Genomic DNA, 14,786 nt, shown 5'->3' with positions numbered 1-14,786 from the left:
ATTCTCAATCGGTCGGGTTACCGGAAACACACTATTTTTATTTGGCCTAATACATCTCTAGCTTTGTAATTGTGGAATGGCAGATGGTGGACAGAGGACGAATCACCTGTCTTATAGCTAACATTTTATTCACTTTCTTACCATAGCCTTTCAGAATTCTCTGTATGAAAGGAACAGCGGCTCTGCCAACAAAATCATCTGCGTTGTCAACAAGGGCTTCTTTCACTGTGTTATAACCCACCAGGACAAGGGCTCTCTGGGATCCCAAATACACTGTCATCACGGGACCATAAGTCTTACTCCACTGTTAAAGAAATAGACTTTACCAGTTTAAACTGAATAAGTTAGAACAGTGTTTTCCAAGTACAGAATACCAAAATGTTTGAACATGTTAGCAAGTTCACAAAATTATCAAAAAGTTCAGTAAGCTGTTTCAGATTCACAACATGTCAAGAACACAGGATCATCCAAAATTGAAACAAGGAACCACTGAGTTTGACTTTTACAATACGTTTCCAGAATACTATATTGTCCTGGTTATTGGCATGACAAAATTAATCATTCTTAGCATTAGATAGGTTTTTGCACGGCTTCTTAAGTCCAGTTCTGGTGGCCTTATGTATGTACAAACAAAACAATTTGCAAGACAAAGAGAGAAAAAAACTTTTACAACAAGGGGCTCAAAAATCAGTCCTGGAGGACCACAACACCATGGAATGGAGATTTGATTTCTACCTCAAAGGTTATCTTTAATTTAGGCAAAGACAAAGTTGTGCTTCAAGTCAAAGCATGTCATATGCACAGATAAGTTTCCCTGTACAATGAAATTCTTCCTTTGCTGTCCACTTTGAATGCAGGGAGGACAGTAAAAGAGTAAAAATGAAAAGAAATAAGTTTGGAAAGTACAGTAATTCTAATGTACACTCAGTTTGTAAACCCTTTAGAATTTTCTATATTTCTGCATAAATATGACCTAAAACATTATCAAATTTTCACACAAGTCCTAAAAGTAGATAAAGAGAACCCAGTTAAACAAACGAGGCAAAAATATTATACTTGGTCATTTATTTATTGAGGAAAATCAGCCAATATTACATACTTTTGCCACTCACATATATGAATGTGAACCTCTAGGATTAGCAGTTAATTTGAAGGTGAAATTAGAGTCAGGTGTTTTTAATCAATGGGATGACAATCAGGTGTGAGTGGGCACCCTGTTTTATTTAAAGAACAGGGATCTATCAAAGTCTGATCTTCACAACACATGTTTGTGGAAGTGCATCATGGCACGAACAAAGGAGATTTCTGAGGACATCAGAAAAAGTGCTGTTGATGCTCATCAGGCTGGAAAAGGTTACAAAACCATCTCTAAAGAGTTTGGACTCCACCAATCCACAGTCAGACAGATTGTGTACAAATGGAGGAAATTCAAGACCATTGTTACCCTCTCCAGGAGTGGGCAACCAACAAAGATCACTCCAAGAGCAAGGCGTGTAATAGTTGGCGAGGTCTCAAAGGACCCCAGGAGAACTGAAGGCCTCTCTCACATTGGCTAATGTTAATGTTCATGAATCTACCATCAAGAGAACACTGAACAATAGTGTACATGGCAGGGTTGCAAGGAGAAAGCTGCTGCTCTCCAAAAAGAACATTGCTGCTCATTTGCACTTTGCTAAAGATCACGTGGACAAGTCAGAAGGCTATTGGAAAAATGTTTTGTGGATAGATGAGACCAGAATAAAACTTTTTGGTTTAAACGAGAAGCGTTATGTTTGGAGAAAGGAAAAACACTGCATTCCAGCATAAGAACCTTATCCCATCTGTGAAACATGGTGGTGGTAGTATCATGGTTTGGGCCTGTTTTGCTGCATCTGGGCCAGGACGGCTTGCCATCGTTGATGGAACAATGAATTCTGAATTATACCAGCAAATTCTAAAGGAAAATGTCAGGACATCTGTCCATGAACTGAATCTCAAGAGAAGGTGGGTCATGCAACAACCCTTAGCACACAAGTCGTTCTACCAGAGAATGGTTAAAGAAGAATAAAGTTAATGTTTTGGAATGGCCAAGTTAAAGTCCTGACCTTAATCCAATCAAAATGTTGTGGAAAGACCTGAAGCAAGCAGTTCGTGTGAGGAAACCCACCAACATCCCAGAGTTGAAGCTGTTCTGTATGGAAGAATGGTCTAAAATTCCTCCAAGCCGGTGTGCAGGACTGATCAACAGTTACCTGAAATTACGAGGGGGTCACGCCAGATACTGAAAGCAAAGGTTCACATACTTTTGCCACTTACAGATGTAATATTGGATCATTTTCCTCAATAAATAAATGATCAAGTACAATATTTTTGTCTTGTTTGTTTAACTGGGTTCTCTTTATCTACTTTTAGGACTTGTGTGAAAATCTGATGTTTTAGGTCATATTTATGCAGAAATATAGAAAATTCTAAAGGGTTCACAAAGTTTCAAGCACCACTGTATATTTTACACACACACACACACGTGCCATACACAGTCTGGTGTACAATGTACAATTTACTGTGCAAATTTTATGTACAGGGCAATGAAGTTTGATGTGCAAATATTAGTTTACTGTGCAAGTTGTAGGTACAGTGGGATTTACAGTATTGTGTGTGTTTATATACTACTGGGGACCAGATGTCCCCACAAGGATAGTAAAATCTAAAAATTTCAACCTTGTGGGGACATTTGGATGGTCTCCATAAGGAAGTTGCTGCTGTGTTTTGTTTAAAAAAAAAAAAAAAGCAAAAAAGTTCATTTTTCACTACTGAGGTTAAGGTCAGAGTTAGGTTGAGGTGCAGGCACAGCATTATTTAAGTGCAGTAATAATTATGTCAATGGAAGGTCCTCACAAGGATAGTGAGACAAACATGAGTGTGTGTGTGGGGGGTGGGGGGGCAGGGGTAGTGGGTCAGAACTGTTGACCAATCTAAGCGTCTGAGAATAGAAGCTCTCTCTCTCAGTCTAAAGGTCCTATATTTCACAAGTGAAATGACTATGCTGGGGGTGGGCAGAGTCTTTGATGATCATGCTGGCTCTTCTGTGGATTCTACTGTGATAGATGTCCTGCAGAGATGGCATTGGTGTCCTAATGATCTTCTCTACAGTCTTTACCACTCTGCAGGTGTTTATGGTCCTTGGTGGTACTACTCCCATAACCATACTGTGATTTAGTTGGTCAAGATACTCTCTATGATGCAGCTGTAAAGCTGTGGAGAATCCTATGTGACGTACCATATTTCCTCAGTCTCCCTAGGAAGTACAGCCACTGTTGTGCTTGCTTGACAAGCTGCGAGATGTTACAGGTTCAGTCATCACTAATGTGGATGCCCAGGAATTTAAAACTTACAGTGGTGTAGTGGTTAGCACTGTTGCCTCATAACAAGAAGGTTCTGAGTTCAGGCCCATGGCAGCCACTGGGCTTTTCTATGTGGAGTTTGCCTGTCCTCTGCATGGGTTTCCTCTGGGTGCTTTGGGTTCAAAAACATGGTTAGGTTAACATGGGGTGGCCTTGGGCTGATGTGCACTTGAATGAGGCACCTAACACCCCCCAACTGCTCCCTGGGCACTGGAGCATCTGGGCATGTGTGTGCTCATTGCTTATGTGCATGTTCACTGCTTCAGTTGGGTTAAATGCAGAGAGGAATTTCACTGTGCTAAAGTGTACATGTGATAAAGTTGTTCTTCTCTCCACCACAGACTCACAGATTATCAGTGGAGGTGTTGCAAAAGTATTCATCACCCTTCGAGTTTGTCCTGTTTTGTCAAGCTGGAATTAAAATGGATTTTTTTTGGGGGGGAGGGGTTACCACCATTTGATTTTCACAACATGCCTACAACTTTAAAGGTGTAAGGTATAAATTGTTGTTTTATTGCGACACAAACAATAATTAATATGAAAAAACAGAAATCTGGAGTTTGCATAGGTATTCACCCCCTTTCATATGAAACCCCTAAATAAGAGCTGGTCCAATGAATTCACTTCATAAGGTCACATAAATAGTTGATTAAGATCCACCTGTGTGCACTCAGTGTCACATGATGTCTATAAATCAACCTGTTCTGGAAGGACCCTGACTCTGCAACACTACTAAACAAGCAACATGAAAACCAAGAAGCACTCCAAACATTTCGGAGACAAAGTTGTGGAGAAGTATAGATCAGGGTTTGGTTATTTAAAAAAAAAAATCCCAAACTTTGAAAATCCCACACAGCCCCTTAAATCCATTATAGCAAAAAGGAAATAACATGGCACCAATACAAACCTGACAAGAGAAGGCTGCCTACCAAAACTCACAGACCAGGCAAGGAGGGCATAAATCATAGATGCAACAAAGACACCAAAGATAACACTGAAGGAGCTGCAAAGATCCACAGCGGAGATGGGAGTACCTGTCCTTAGGACCACTTTAAGCTGTACACTCCACAGAGCAGGGCTTTATGGAAGAGTGGCCAGAAAAAAGCCATTGCTTAAGAAAACACATTTGGAGTTTGCCCAACAGCATGTGGCAGACTCCCCAAACACATGGAAGATTCTCTGGTCAAATGAGACATAAAATGGAACTTTTTGGCCATCATGGAAAACTCCATGTGTGGTGCAAACACAAAACCCTGAGAATACCATTCCTACCGTGAAGCATGGTGGTGGCAGTATCATGCTGTGGGGATGTTTTTCATCTGCAGGGACAGGAAAGCTGGCCAGGACTGAAGGAAAGATGGACAGGATTAAATACAGGGCAATTCTGGAGGAAAACCTGAGTTGGCCAGAGGTCTGAGACTGGGACAAAGGTTCACATTACAGCAGGACAATGGCCCTAAACACACTGCTAAAACTACACTGGAGTGGTTTAAAGGGAAACATTAAATGTCTTGGAATAGCCTAATCAAAGCCCAGACCTCAATCCAATTGAGAATCTGTGGCATTAACTTGAAGATTGCTGTACACCAACAATCCATCTAACTTGAAGGATTTGGAGCAGTTTTGCTTTGAGAAATGTGCAAAAATCCCAGTGGCTAGATGTGCTAAGCTAATAGAGACATACCCCAAGAGACTTGCAGCTGAATTGTAGCAAAAGGTGGCTCTACAAAGTATCGACGTGGGGGGTGAATACCTCTGCACACTCCAGATTTGTTTTTTTCATCTTATTGTTTGTCACAATAAACCAACAATTTTCACCTTTAAAGTTGTAGGCATGTTGTTTAAATCAAATGGTGCTAACCCCCCCCCCCAAAAAAAAAAATCAATCCATTTTAATTCCAGCTTGTAATTCAACAAAACAGGACAAACACCAAGGGGGATGAATACTTTTGCAAGACACTGTATCCCTTTAGTTTTGTCTGTGCTGAGACACCATGTCACCAGACATGCGACATCTCTTATATTGTTTCATCATCCCTGGTGATCAGACCACTGACTGGTGTTTTTGGCAAATTTGAGGATGGCATTATCTTTGAGGTGAGACAGTCTTGGGTGAAGTGTGTGTAGAGTATGGGGCTGAGGACACATCCTTGTGGGATGCCAGTATTCATCAACACACTGAGGTTAGGTTTCCAATTCTGACAGATTGTGGTCTGCCAGTGAGGAAATCTAGGAGGGTACTTTGTCTGAGGTATTTTGTGGGTTTGCAGGGGAGGACTAAGAAAGGTTGAGCTGTAATCAGTGTAATCAGCATTCTGACACAAGTGTCTTTATTTTCCAGGTTAAAGAAAGTTATGCTTACCTGGATGGAGATCATTTTCATTTTAAAACGCCATTTTAAAAGCAAAACGTTTTGCTGTGGACACAGGCTACTCCTTAATGAATACATACAAGAAGTGATAATGAGGCTATAGCAATAACCTTAATCTGACGTTTATACAATTAGCCTATGAATAAACCCTTCTTGCTACACCTGTTATCCACAGACAGAAGCAGGAAGTCACTGTTTTCACTCGTTTAATCTCATCTCATTATCTCTAGCCGCTTTATCCTGTTCTACAGGGTCGCAGGCAAGCTGGAGCCTATCCCAGCTGACTACGGGCGAAAGGCGGGGTACACCCTGGACAAGTCGCCAGGTCATCACAGGGCTGACACAGACAACCATTCACACTTACATTCACACCTACAGTCAATTTAGAGTCGCCAGTTAACCTAACCTGCATGTCTTTGGACTGTGGGGGAAACCGGAGCACCTGGAGGAAACCCACGCGGACACGGGAAGAACATGCAAACTCCACACAGAAAGACCCTCGCCGGCCACGGGCCTCGAACCTGGACCTTCTTGCTGTGAGGCGACAGCACTAACCACTACACCACCGTGCCGCCCCACTCGTTTAATGTAGTGTTTAAACAATACAACTTTTAAATGTTTATTAATGGCATCAGTTTATTTATTTAGTATGGAACTAGTACCATTACTGTTCTACCATACCAGATACTGCACCAAACTCAGAATTTTGTTTTCAAACCAATCCTATCATCTACATCAGCTGTTGTGACAGTTGGTGGGCATTCTTGCATGTCCTGAGTGTGTGAGAGCCCCTCCTATCTCACTGTTGAAGGTCTCAAAGTGGGAATAGAATTTATTAAAGTTGTTCAGGGTAAGGAAATGGTCATGTTGGTGACTTCTGCGGTGGTGCTCTTACGGTATAGTCTGATCTGCTGCCACATGCATCTGGCATCAGGAGTAGTAGCTTTCCAGCTTCTGCGTGTATTGCTGCTTAGTGTGTTTGGTTTTCCTCAGTCTGTACTTTGCTGTTTTTTTAATCCACCTCATTTCCTGATCTAAATGCAAGGGAGCGAGCATGCAACATGCATTGGTCTTGGCTATTCATCCAGGGCTTCTGGTTTAGGTATTGCCAGTTCCATATGGTGGGTACTATAGTGCCAGTGCACTTATTGATATAAGTGCCCTGCTAAAAAAAATCCAGCTCATTCTGACCAGCTACCAGCTGCCAAAACACAGGATGGCAAAGATTGTGCACTGGTTTGACCAGCTCAACCTGTGTTTTACCACCTAGTAACCTGTTAGACTCAGCTGTATTTTTCACCAGGGCAGTAACAAAGTCTGCGTCAGGGGCGTTATGAAACCTCTGATGTTACTTCTCACATTGACATAACTCCTTTCATAATTCCTCCAGCAATAATTTGTAAAAAATAATAAATGAATTAATGGCTATTTGAATGCCCCGTGTAGTTGCTACTGAATAACTGTTTATAGAAAGTGTATTTCATGAGGACCTGAAAAATAAATAAATAAAAATATGTAGTGTAAGTTCATTATGTCTGACTGTTTAAGTATTTAAGTTCGTTTCTTAGACAAGGATTTTAAGATCGTTACCTTGTTGACAGTTTCAGCATGAAACTTCCGCCTTCCTTGACGCTGAAACTGTCAACAAGGTAACGATCTTAAAATCCTTGTCTAAGAAACGAACTTAAAAATACATAAAAACCCCGCTTACCTTTAAAAAGGTTTTAAAAGGTGCATGGGTGTCCATGGTGAGAATGTTTCCAAGTAGAGGCAAAGCTTTAGGTCCTGGAGGAAGATTAAGTGGCTTATTCCTCCATCTGAGCAATATTAAGAGAGCTATCACTAAACCCAGCAAAAGTAAAGTGCTGGAGATGTCCATAATTCTTCTCCAGAAACAAGACTGGCACTTTGTTAAGTTGTGAGTCTGTTACTTTTCTTCTTCTTCAGGATATAATGGCGGATTGGACACCATCCGGTGTATTACCGCCACCTGCAGGATAATTAAGTCCACTACTAGTCCATCAGTCTCTTAAGGCCCGGTCACACAGCGCTTTACGGCTTTATCACGGCCAAAACCCGTCAAAAAGTGCTCTCCCGTGAAGCAGACGATGTTGTTCGTGTTGATGTCGAAGTTAAGACGTGTTACAGTCGATATACAGACGTGACAGGACGCAGGGGAAAATCGGAACGGCGTCGGACGCGGCAAAAAGTTTTGGACTGCTCAAAACTTTAGACCGCGGACAACCACGGCCGACACACGTGGTAAAGACGTGCAACACAGGTGAAAAACACGTGATAATCAGTGTCCCGGCCGTTATTAAAACTTGGGGAGACGTGGTAAGACGCGAAAGTTTGGCGGTCTATCACGGGCAGAGCACGGTCATCGGACGGGTGTTACGCGTTGGTATCACGGGATATAGCGTGTGTTTAGCGGCTTATCACTGAGAAATGGATTTTTCCGCGTACATAGCACTGTCTAAGCCCGTTAAACGACGTCTCAAACAAGTTCTAAATTCGATTGATCACTGTCTAATCACTTCTGCATCACTTCTGATTTGCGGCATGTAAATACCGTAATTTTCTGAGACCTCGGCACTTGCAGTCTAGATGTCAAGGGGTGAACATGAACCCTCAACGCTGTGATCTCCTCATCTTAATGCTCCAGCACCAACAGAACCAACTGATACAGGCTCAACATATCCTACCGCTTTTATATGCGCAGCAAGCCGCTCTTCCAACGACGCTGAGCCACGGTTACCCGTGATTTGGCAGTGCTATGGCAGTGAAACAGCCGCCGACGGCCATACCCCGTACAAAGCACGGCAAAGCCAAAATTGACCAAAAATTACCACTTACGACCACCTGATTTTTGTATCTTTTTGTACGTGATATAGACGCGGAGTGCTGTGTGACCGGGCCTTTAAGGCCCGGTCACACAGCGCTTTACGGCTTTATCACGGCCAAAATCCGTCAAAAAGTGCTCTCCCGTGAAGCAGACGATGTTGTTCGTGTTGATGTCGAAGTTAAGACGTGTTACAGTCGATATACAGACGTGACAGGACGCAGGGGAAAATCGGAACGGCGTCGGACGCGGCAAAAAGTTTTGGACTGCTCAAAACTTTAGACCGCGGACAACCACGGCCGGCACACGTGGTAAAGACGTGCAACACACGTGAAAAACACGTGATAATCAGTGTCCCGGCCGTTATTAAAACTTGGGGAGACGTGGTAAGACGCGAAAGTTTGGCGGTCTATCACGGGCAGAGCACGGTCATCGGACGGGTGTTACGCGTTGGTATCACGGGATATAGCGTGTGTTTAGCGGCTTATCACTGAGAAATGGATTTTTCCGCGTACATAGCACTGTCTAAGCCCGTTAAACGACGTCTCAAACAAGTTCTAAATTCGATTGATCACTGTCTAATCACTTCTGCATCACTTCTGATTTGCGGCATGTATAAATACCGTAATTTTCTGAGACCTCGGCACTTGCAGTCTAGATGTCAAGGGGTGAACATGAACCCTCAACGCTGTGATGTCCTCATCTTAATGCTCCAGCACCAACAGAACCAACTGATACAGGCTCAACATATCCTTGCTGAGAGAAGAAGAAGGAGGAGGAGGGTGGTACGGAACATCTGGGTGCGTGGCTGGACTTGGTTAGCTGTGCTTAGGCAGTGCTGCAGCAGTGAAACAGCCACCGACGGCCATACCCCGTACAAAGCACAGCAAAGCCAAAATTGACCAAAAATTAGCACTTACGACCACGTCCACCAGATTTTTGTATCTTTTTGTACGTGATATAGACGCGGAGTGCTGTGTGACCGCCCCTTTAGATTCTGGCATAAAGGCCAGAGGATTTTAAAAATCTAACTAGACTAGATGCAACTTTAGAATCCTTCAGTTGAAGCAGAACAGGGAGGGAAACAGTAGTAACACCCAAGCCGGACAAGTCGTTAAAAAACGTACGGTACGTCTAGACTCTCAATATTGCACACACACAAATATAAAACATGAGAAACTGTCTCAGGAACTCTGCACATGTCGCATAATCCGTCTCTGTGTTTATGAATCAGATGTAACGTAGAGTTTAGGGCGCAATGCCCCAATCTGAGATGGGTCAGCACCACTTGTTGAGACCTAACCCCTGATAGAGTGCAATGTGCATTTACTGAAGGCTGGATTGAATACAAGTGTCTCCCCTTTAAATCCTTGTCCCATTGAGCTTGCCATGTCTGGAACACTTTTTCCATAAGCTGGCTCCTCAACTCAGTCCTTCCTGGACTAACTGGCAATGTAACCACATCATTATTTAAATATTCTTTTGCCAGTTGGTCAACTACCTCGTTCCCCTTTATACCTATATGGGCAGGAACCCACAAAAATGATACGTCACAACCTCTCCTATGTAGGTTGTTCAGCAGCATAAGAATATCAGTAATTAAATCAGGATGAGCATTGGAAGTGTACACTTTAAGACAATGTAGGAGTGAAAAGGAGTTAGAGCATAAAACCATATTTTTGGGCTGTGCCTCCACTACCCACTGTAAAGCTTTTAGGATACCCATAGACTCCGCTGTAAAAACAGCCATATTGTCACTAAGTCTATACCCATTTTTTGACATTAAGCTGAGGGATATAGAAAGCACAACTCACTCTTCTTGAATCTGGGTCTTTGGATCCATCAGTATAAATTTGCAAACAAGAGTTCCAGTTAAGTTGAATATACTCTGTGGCAGAATCACTAGAGAATTCAACCTCTTCATTATGTTTGTCCTTGTGTAACCTAAAGTCCACCTGGACAGGGGGGAGGAGCCAGGTTGGGACTGGTCCCCAATAAGTACTTTTAACTGGGACCATGTCAAGTAAGTTAAAATCTTTGGCCAATGTCATACGTTGTTTTAGAAAAGGCTGACTCCTCACCTGATCAGAGGCAAATTCATAACAGTCAGTTAACATGGAACTTGCGGGGCAGATGCTGGTTCTTTCCCCAAGTCTGTTCCAGTAGTGAAGAGAGAGCTGGATCCTTCTTAACATTAAAGGCTTCTCTCCTGTTTCAACAAGAAGAGCAGAGGTTGATGTGGAGGCAAATGCACTGCAACAGACTCTAAGGGCCTTTGACTGAATAACATCAAGTCTTTTTAAGACAGAGCTTGCAGCAGCTCCATAAGCTTGACAACCATAATCAAAGATGGACCTAATCATAGCTTGATAGACGGTCAGAAAGGTGCTCTTTTCCGCCCCCCCCAAAAAAGCCAGTCAAACACCTCATGACATTTAACACTGTTAGTTTTAGCTTTTACTTTAGAGACGTGATTGTTCCAATTTAGTTTGCTGTCAAACCACACTCCTAGGTATTTAAAACTTTCTACTTTCTCTATGGAAGAGTCATAAAGAGTTAAGGACATGTCCCATTTTTTCCTACTACGGCTAAAAAACACATTTAGATTTAGGAGACCGAAATTTTAAAGCCCCATTTCCTAGCCCACTTTTCTACGACATTCAGCTCTCCTTGCAACCTATTTAAAATGAAAGGGATATTTCTTCCTTTAACCCAGAGGGCCCCATCATCAGCATACAGTGACTTCCCAGTCCCTTGGCTTAGATCTAAAAATATGTCATTAATCATAACATTAAAGAGTACGGGGCTGATTACACTTCCCTGTGGAGTTCCATTATCTACCAAAACTACATCTGAAATGGCATCCCCTACTCTTACCTGAATGGTGCGGTCTTCCAAGAAATTCTTGATCCAGCTAAACATCCTTCCATTGACACCATGTCTAGACAGTTTCACAAGAAGGCCTTCCCTCCACAACATATCATATGCCTTCTCTATATCTAGGAAAACAGCAATAAGAGACTCCTTATTAGCAAAAGCTCTTCTAACCTCATAGTCCAGTGCAACCACATTATTCATAGTACTCCTTCCTTTCCTAAACCCACTCTGGTGAGCTACCAATGCTCCCTTTACTTCTAAGAAGTGGACCGATCTGTCAGTCACCATTCGCTCCATCAGCTTACACACAACAGAGGTAAGGGCTATAGGCCTATATGAGGATGGAGAACTAGGATCTTTCCCAGGCTTCAAAACAGGAACAATAACAGCATGCTTCCATGCCTTTGGTAGCCTACCTTGCTTCCAGCTTTCATTCATTAGGCTGAGGAGCTCTTCCAAAAGGACATCAGAGACATGATTAAACATTTCATAATGCAGGTTATCCATTCCAGGAGCTGTATTTCTCCCTGCAGCTATGGCTTGCTTTAATTCCTCTAAGGAAAAGAAGACATTGACCTCATTACACACTGATTCTTGGGGAAACAAACCCCCTCACAGACTGATCCCTGGTCTCCCTGCTTTCTTCATCTAAATTATCAGAGCTGTACACCTTTCTAAACGTTTCCACTAGAAGATTGGCCTTCTCTACAGATGTTGCAGCAATCTTAGCCTCATGTACCAGGACAGGGAGATTTGCCTTCCTTCCTACACCATTCATCTTTCTTACAGTGGACCACAGTTGGGAGATGGGAGTTTCACCAGAGAGAGAAGAACAATATTCCCTCCAACTACTTTTCTTGGCAGACTTAATTACTTTCCTAACCAGAGCCCTACAGTATTTATACTATATAAGGTTATCAGGAGTGGGGAATCTCCTCAAAACTCTAAAGGCTTTATTTCTTTTCCTGATTGCTTCAGCACATTCTTTATTCCACCAGGGAACCATTTTCTTCTGTAGGCCTATTCCTAAAAAAGGTATCGCTGAAGCTGCTGCTGTTGAGATTATGCCTGAAAGACCATTGTCCCACTCATCTATTGAGTTATCCTGAAGGCCTGGTAAGAGGTCATCACACAAAGTTTCAAACTTTTCCCAGTCTGCTTTTAAAAAGTTAAACCTCCCTCCTATCCTGTCCAACTCAGCAGGTAACCTCAGTCCAAAAGTTCCTATAGTTGGAAAATGATCGCTGCCCAAGTTATAAGGGTCAAGCACTTCCCATTCACTTGCAAAGTACATGTGTGTGTATGCTGTCCTTAAATAGGGGGAGGTGATTACCGGGAAATGTGAAACAGGTGTGTGCTCAATATTCGGGAGAGGGAGAGCACTGTGGTGCTTGGGGATTGTAGTCCATGGTGGCCATATTTGGAGGCCACTCCAAACTCAGGTTATTTGCACTATTACTGAAAGACCCCTCCCTGAGGCACTCACTCTGGGAGTGATTTCCTTCCTAGGGCGACCTCTTTTCCTGGGTGCTAGTTTATTGGGATGTTTGGTGTGGAATTCTTGGGTAAGGAGCAGGTCTAGGATATCCTTTTCAGGCACCCAGCTGTGTTCCTCTGGACCATACCCCTCCCAGTCTACCAGATATTCCAGGTTGCCATGTCTATGACAGGAGTTGAGAATCTTGTGGACCTGATATATTGGTTGTCCCTCCATTGAGGACACACCTGTTTCACATTTCCCAATTCTAGGGGTAAGGGCAGTCCAGTGGTGGGTGTATTGGCAGCTAGGGGCCTTTGAATGGTAGGTTTTAGGCACGACACATGAAAGGTACTGTAGGTGACATGTGGCAATGTAGTGGGAGCTCCCATCTGTAGGACATGTCATTGATTATGTGAAGTCCTTTGAAGGGACCAATGTATCGGGCATGGAGCTTACAGCATGTATTGGAATCTCACAGGTCTTTGGTGGACACCCACACTCTGTCACACAAGTGTTTCACCTCTGTGTTTGTCAGCATAGAGCTTATACCTGCTGGCCACCTGTTCTAGCCACTGATGAACCCCTTCCCACACTTGTTCACTCCTTTGGAACCAGAAGTCCACTGCCAAGATTTGTGAGGGTGAGTCGTCCCATGGGAACAGTGGTGGCTGATACCCAAAGATGCACTGGAATGGTGTGAGCTGGGTGGCAGAGTGCTTTATGGAATTTTGGGCATACTTGGCCCAGGGGAGGAATTGCAACCAGTCCTTGTGGTTTTCCATAGAGAACACCCTCAGGAAGCACCCGATCTCCTGACTGGTGTGTTCCACTTGGCCATTGGATTGTGGATGATGTCCCGAGGTTAGACTCACCAAAACCCCTAGTTTGTCCATGTAGGTGCATTTGGTTAATTATTAAGTGATCTCATTAAATCAGTCTCATTAAATTTGAAGGTTAATAATTAAAAAGAATCAGTCTCATTTGAATCAATTGAATCAGTGAATCGTTCAGTGAATCGTTCAAATGAATCGACTCAGTGAATCATTCAAAGTACTGAATTATTGAATCATACCATCAATCTTCTCATCTCATCTCATTATCTCTAGCCGCTTTATCCTTCTACAGGGTCGCAGGCAAGCTGGAGCCTATCCCAGCTGACTACGGGCGAAAGGCGGGGTACACCCTGGACAAGTCGCCAGGTCATCACAGGGCTGACACATAGACACAGACAACCATTCACACTCACATTCACACCTACGGTCAATTTAGAGTCACCAGTTAACCTAACCTGCATGTCTTTGGACTGTGGGGGAAACCGGAGCACCCGGAGGAAACCCACGCGGACACGGGGAGAACATGCAAACTCCACACAGAAAGGCCCTCGCCGGCCATAGGGCTCGAACCCAGGACCTTCTTGCTGTGAGGCGACAGCGCTAACCACTACACCACCGTGCCGCCACCATCAATCTTAGCGCTCAATAATAATTACCAAACAGCTAAATTATGGTATATCATTAAATTATTACAATCACTTACCATTTACATAACTGATATGCACCTTTTTGAATTCTTTGCGATTGGGGACTTCAGAAATATTCTTACACAACAAATGAATACACACAGGTTGTTTAATAAATTAATTTATTATCTCATCTCATTATCTCTAGCCGCTTTATCCTTCTACAGGGTCGCAGGCAAGCTGGAGCCTATCCCAGCTGACTACGGGCGAAAGGCGGGGTACACCCTGGACAAGTCACCAGGTCATCACAGGGCTGACACATAGACACAGACAACCATTCACACTCACACCTACGGTCAATTTAGAGTCACCAGTTA

The 14,786-nt window shown here is 43.1% G+C and overlaps 1 protein-coding gene across 4 annotated transcripts in view; it reads right to left on the bottom strand.

The window, feature by feature from the left end:
• Window positions 1–7,690, bottom strand: part of LOC132871545 (cytochrome P450 2C20-like) — a 51,046-nt gene extending 43,356 nt beyond the window's left edge. For 3 of the 4 annotated variants that reach the window (XM_060905790.1, XM_060905792.1, XM_060905793.1), the window contains exons 1-2: window positions 7,463–7,690; window positions 142–304 (exon numbers count right to left, since the gene is read on the bottom strand). In XM_060905790.1, the coding sequence (XP_060761773.1) occupies window positions 142–304; window positions 7,463–7,630 (331 nt within the window). In that variant the 5' untranslated portion in view covers window positions 7,631–7,690. Of the gene's footprint in view, window positions 1–141; window positions 305–6,646; window positions 7,107–7,462 lie in introns of those variants that run through there. The other variant, XM_060905791.1, reaches the window with a different exon arrangement.
• Between the last annotated feature and the right edge of the window lie 7,096 nt (window positions 7,691–14,786).

Source organism: Neoarius graeffei, chromosome 23, assembly GCF_027579695.1.
Source record: "Neoarius graeffei isolate fNeoGra1 chromosome 23, fNeoGra1.pri, whole genome shotgun sequence".
Lineage (NCBI taxonomy): Eukaryota > Metazoa > Chordata > Actinopteri > Siluriformes > Ariidae > Neoarius > Neoarius graeffei.
This window is presented reverse-complemented; position numbering and strand designations above follow the sequence as displayed.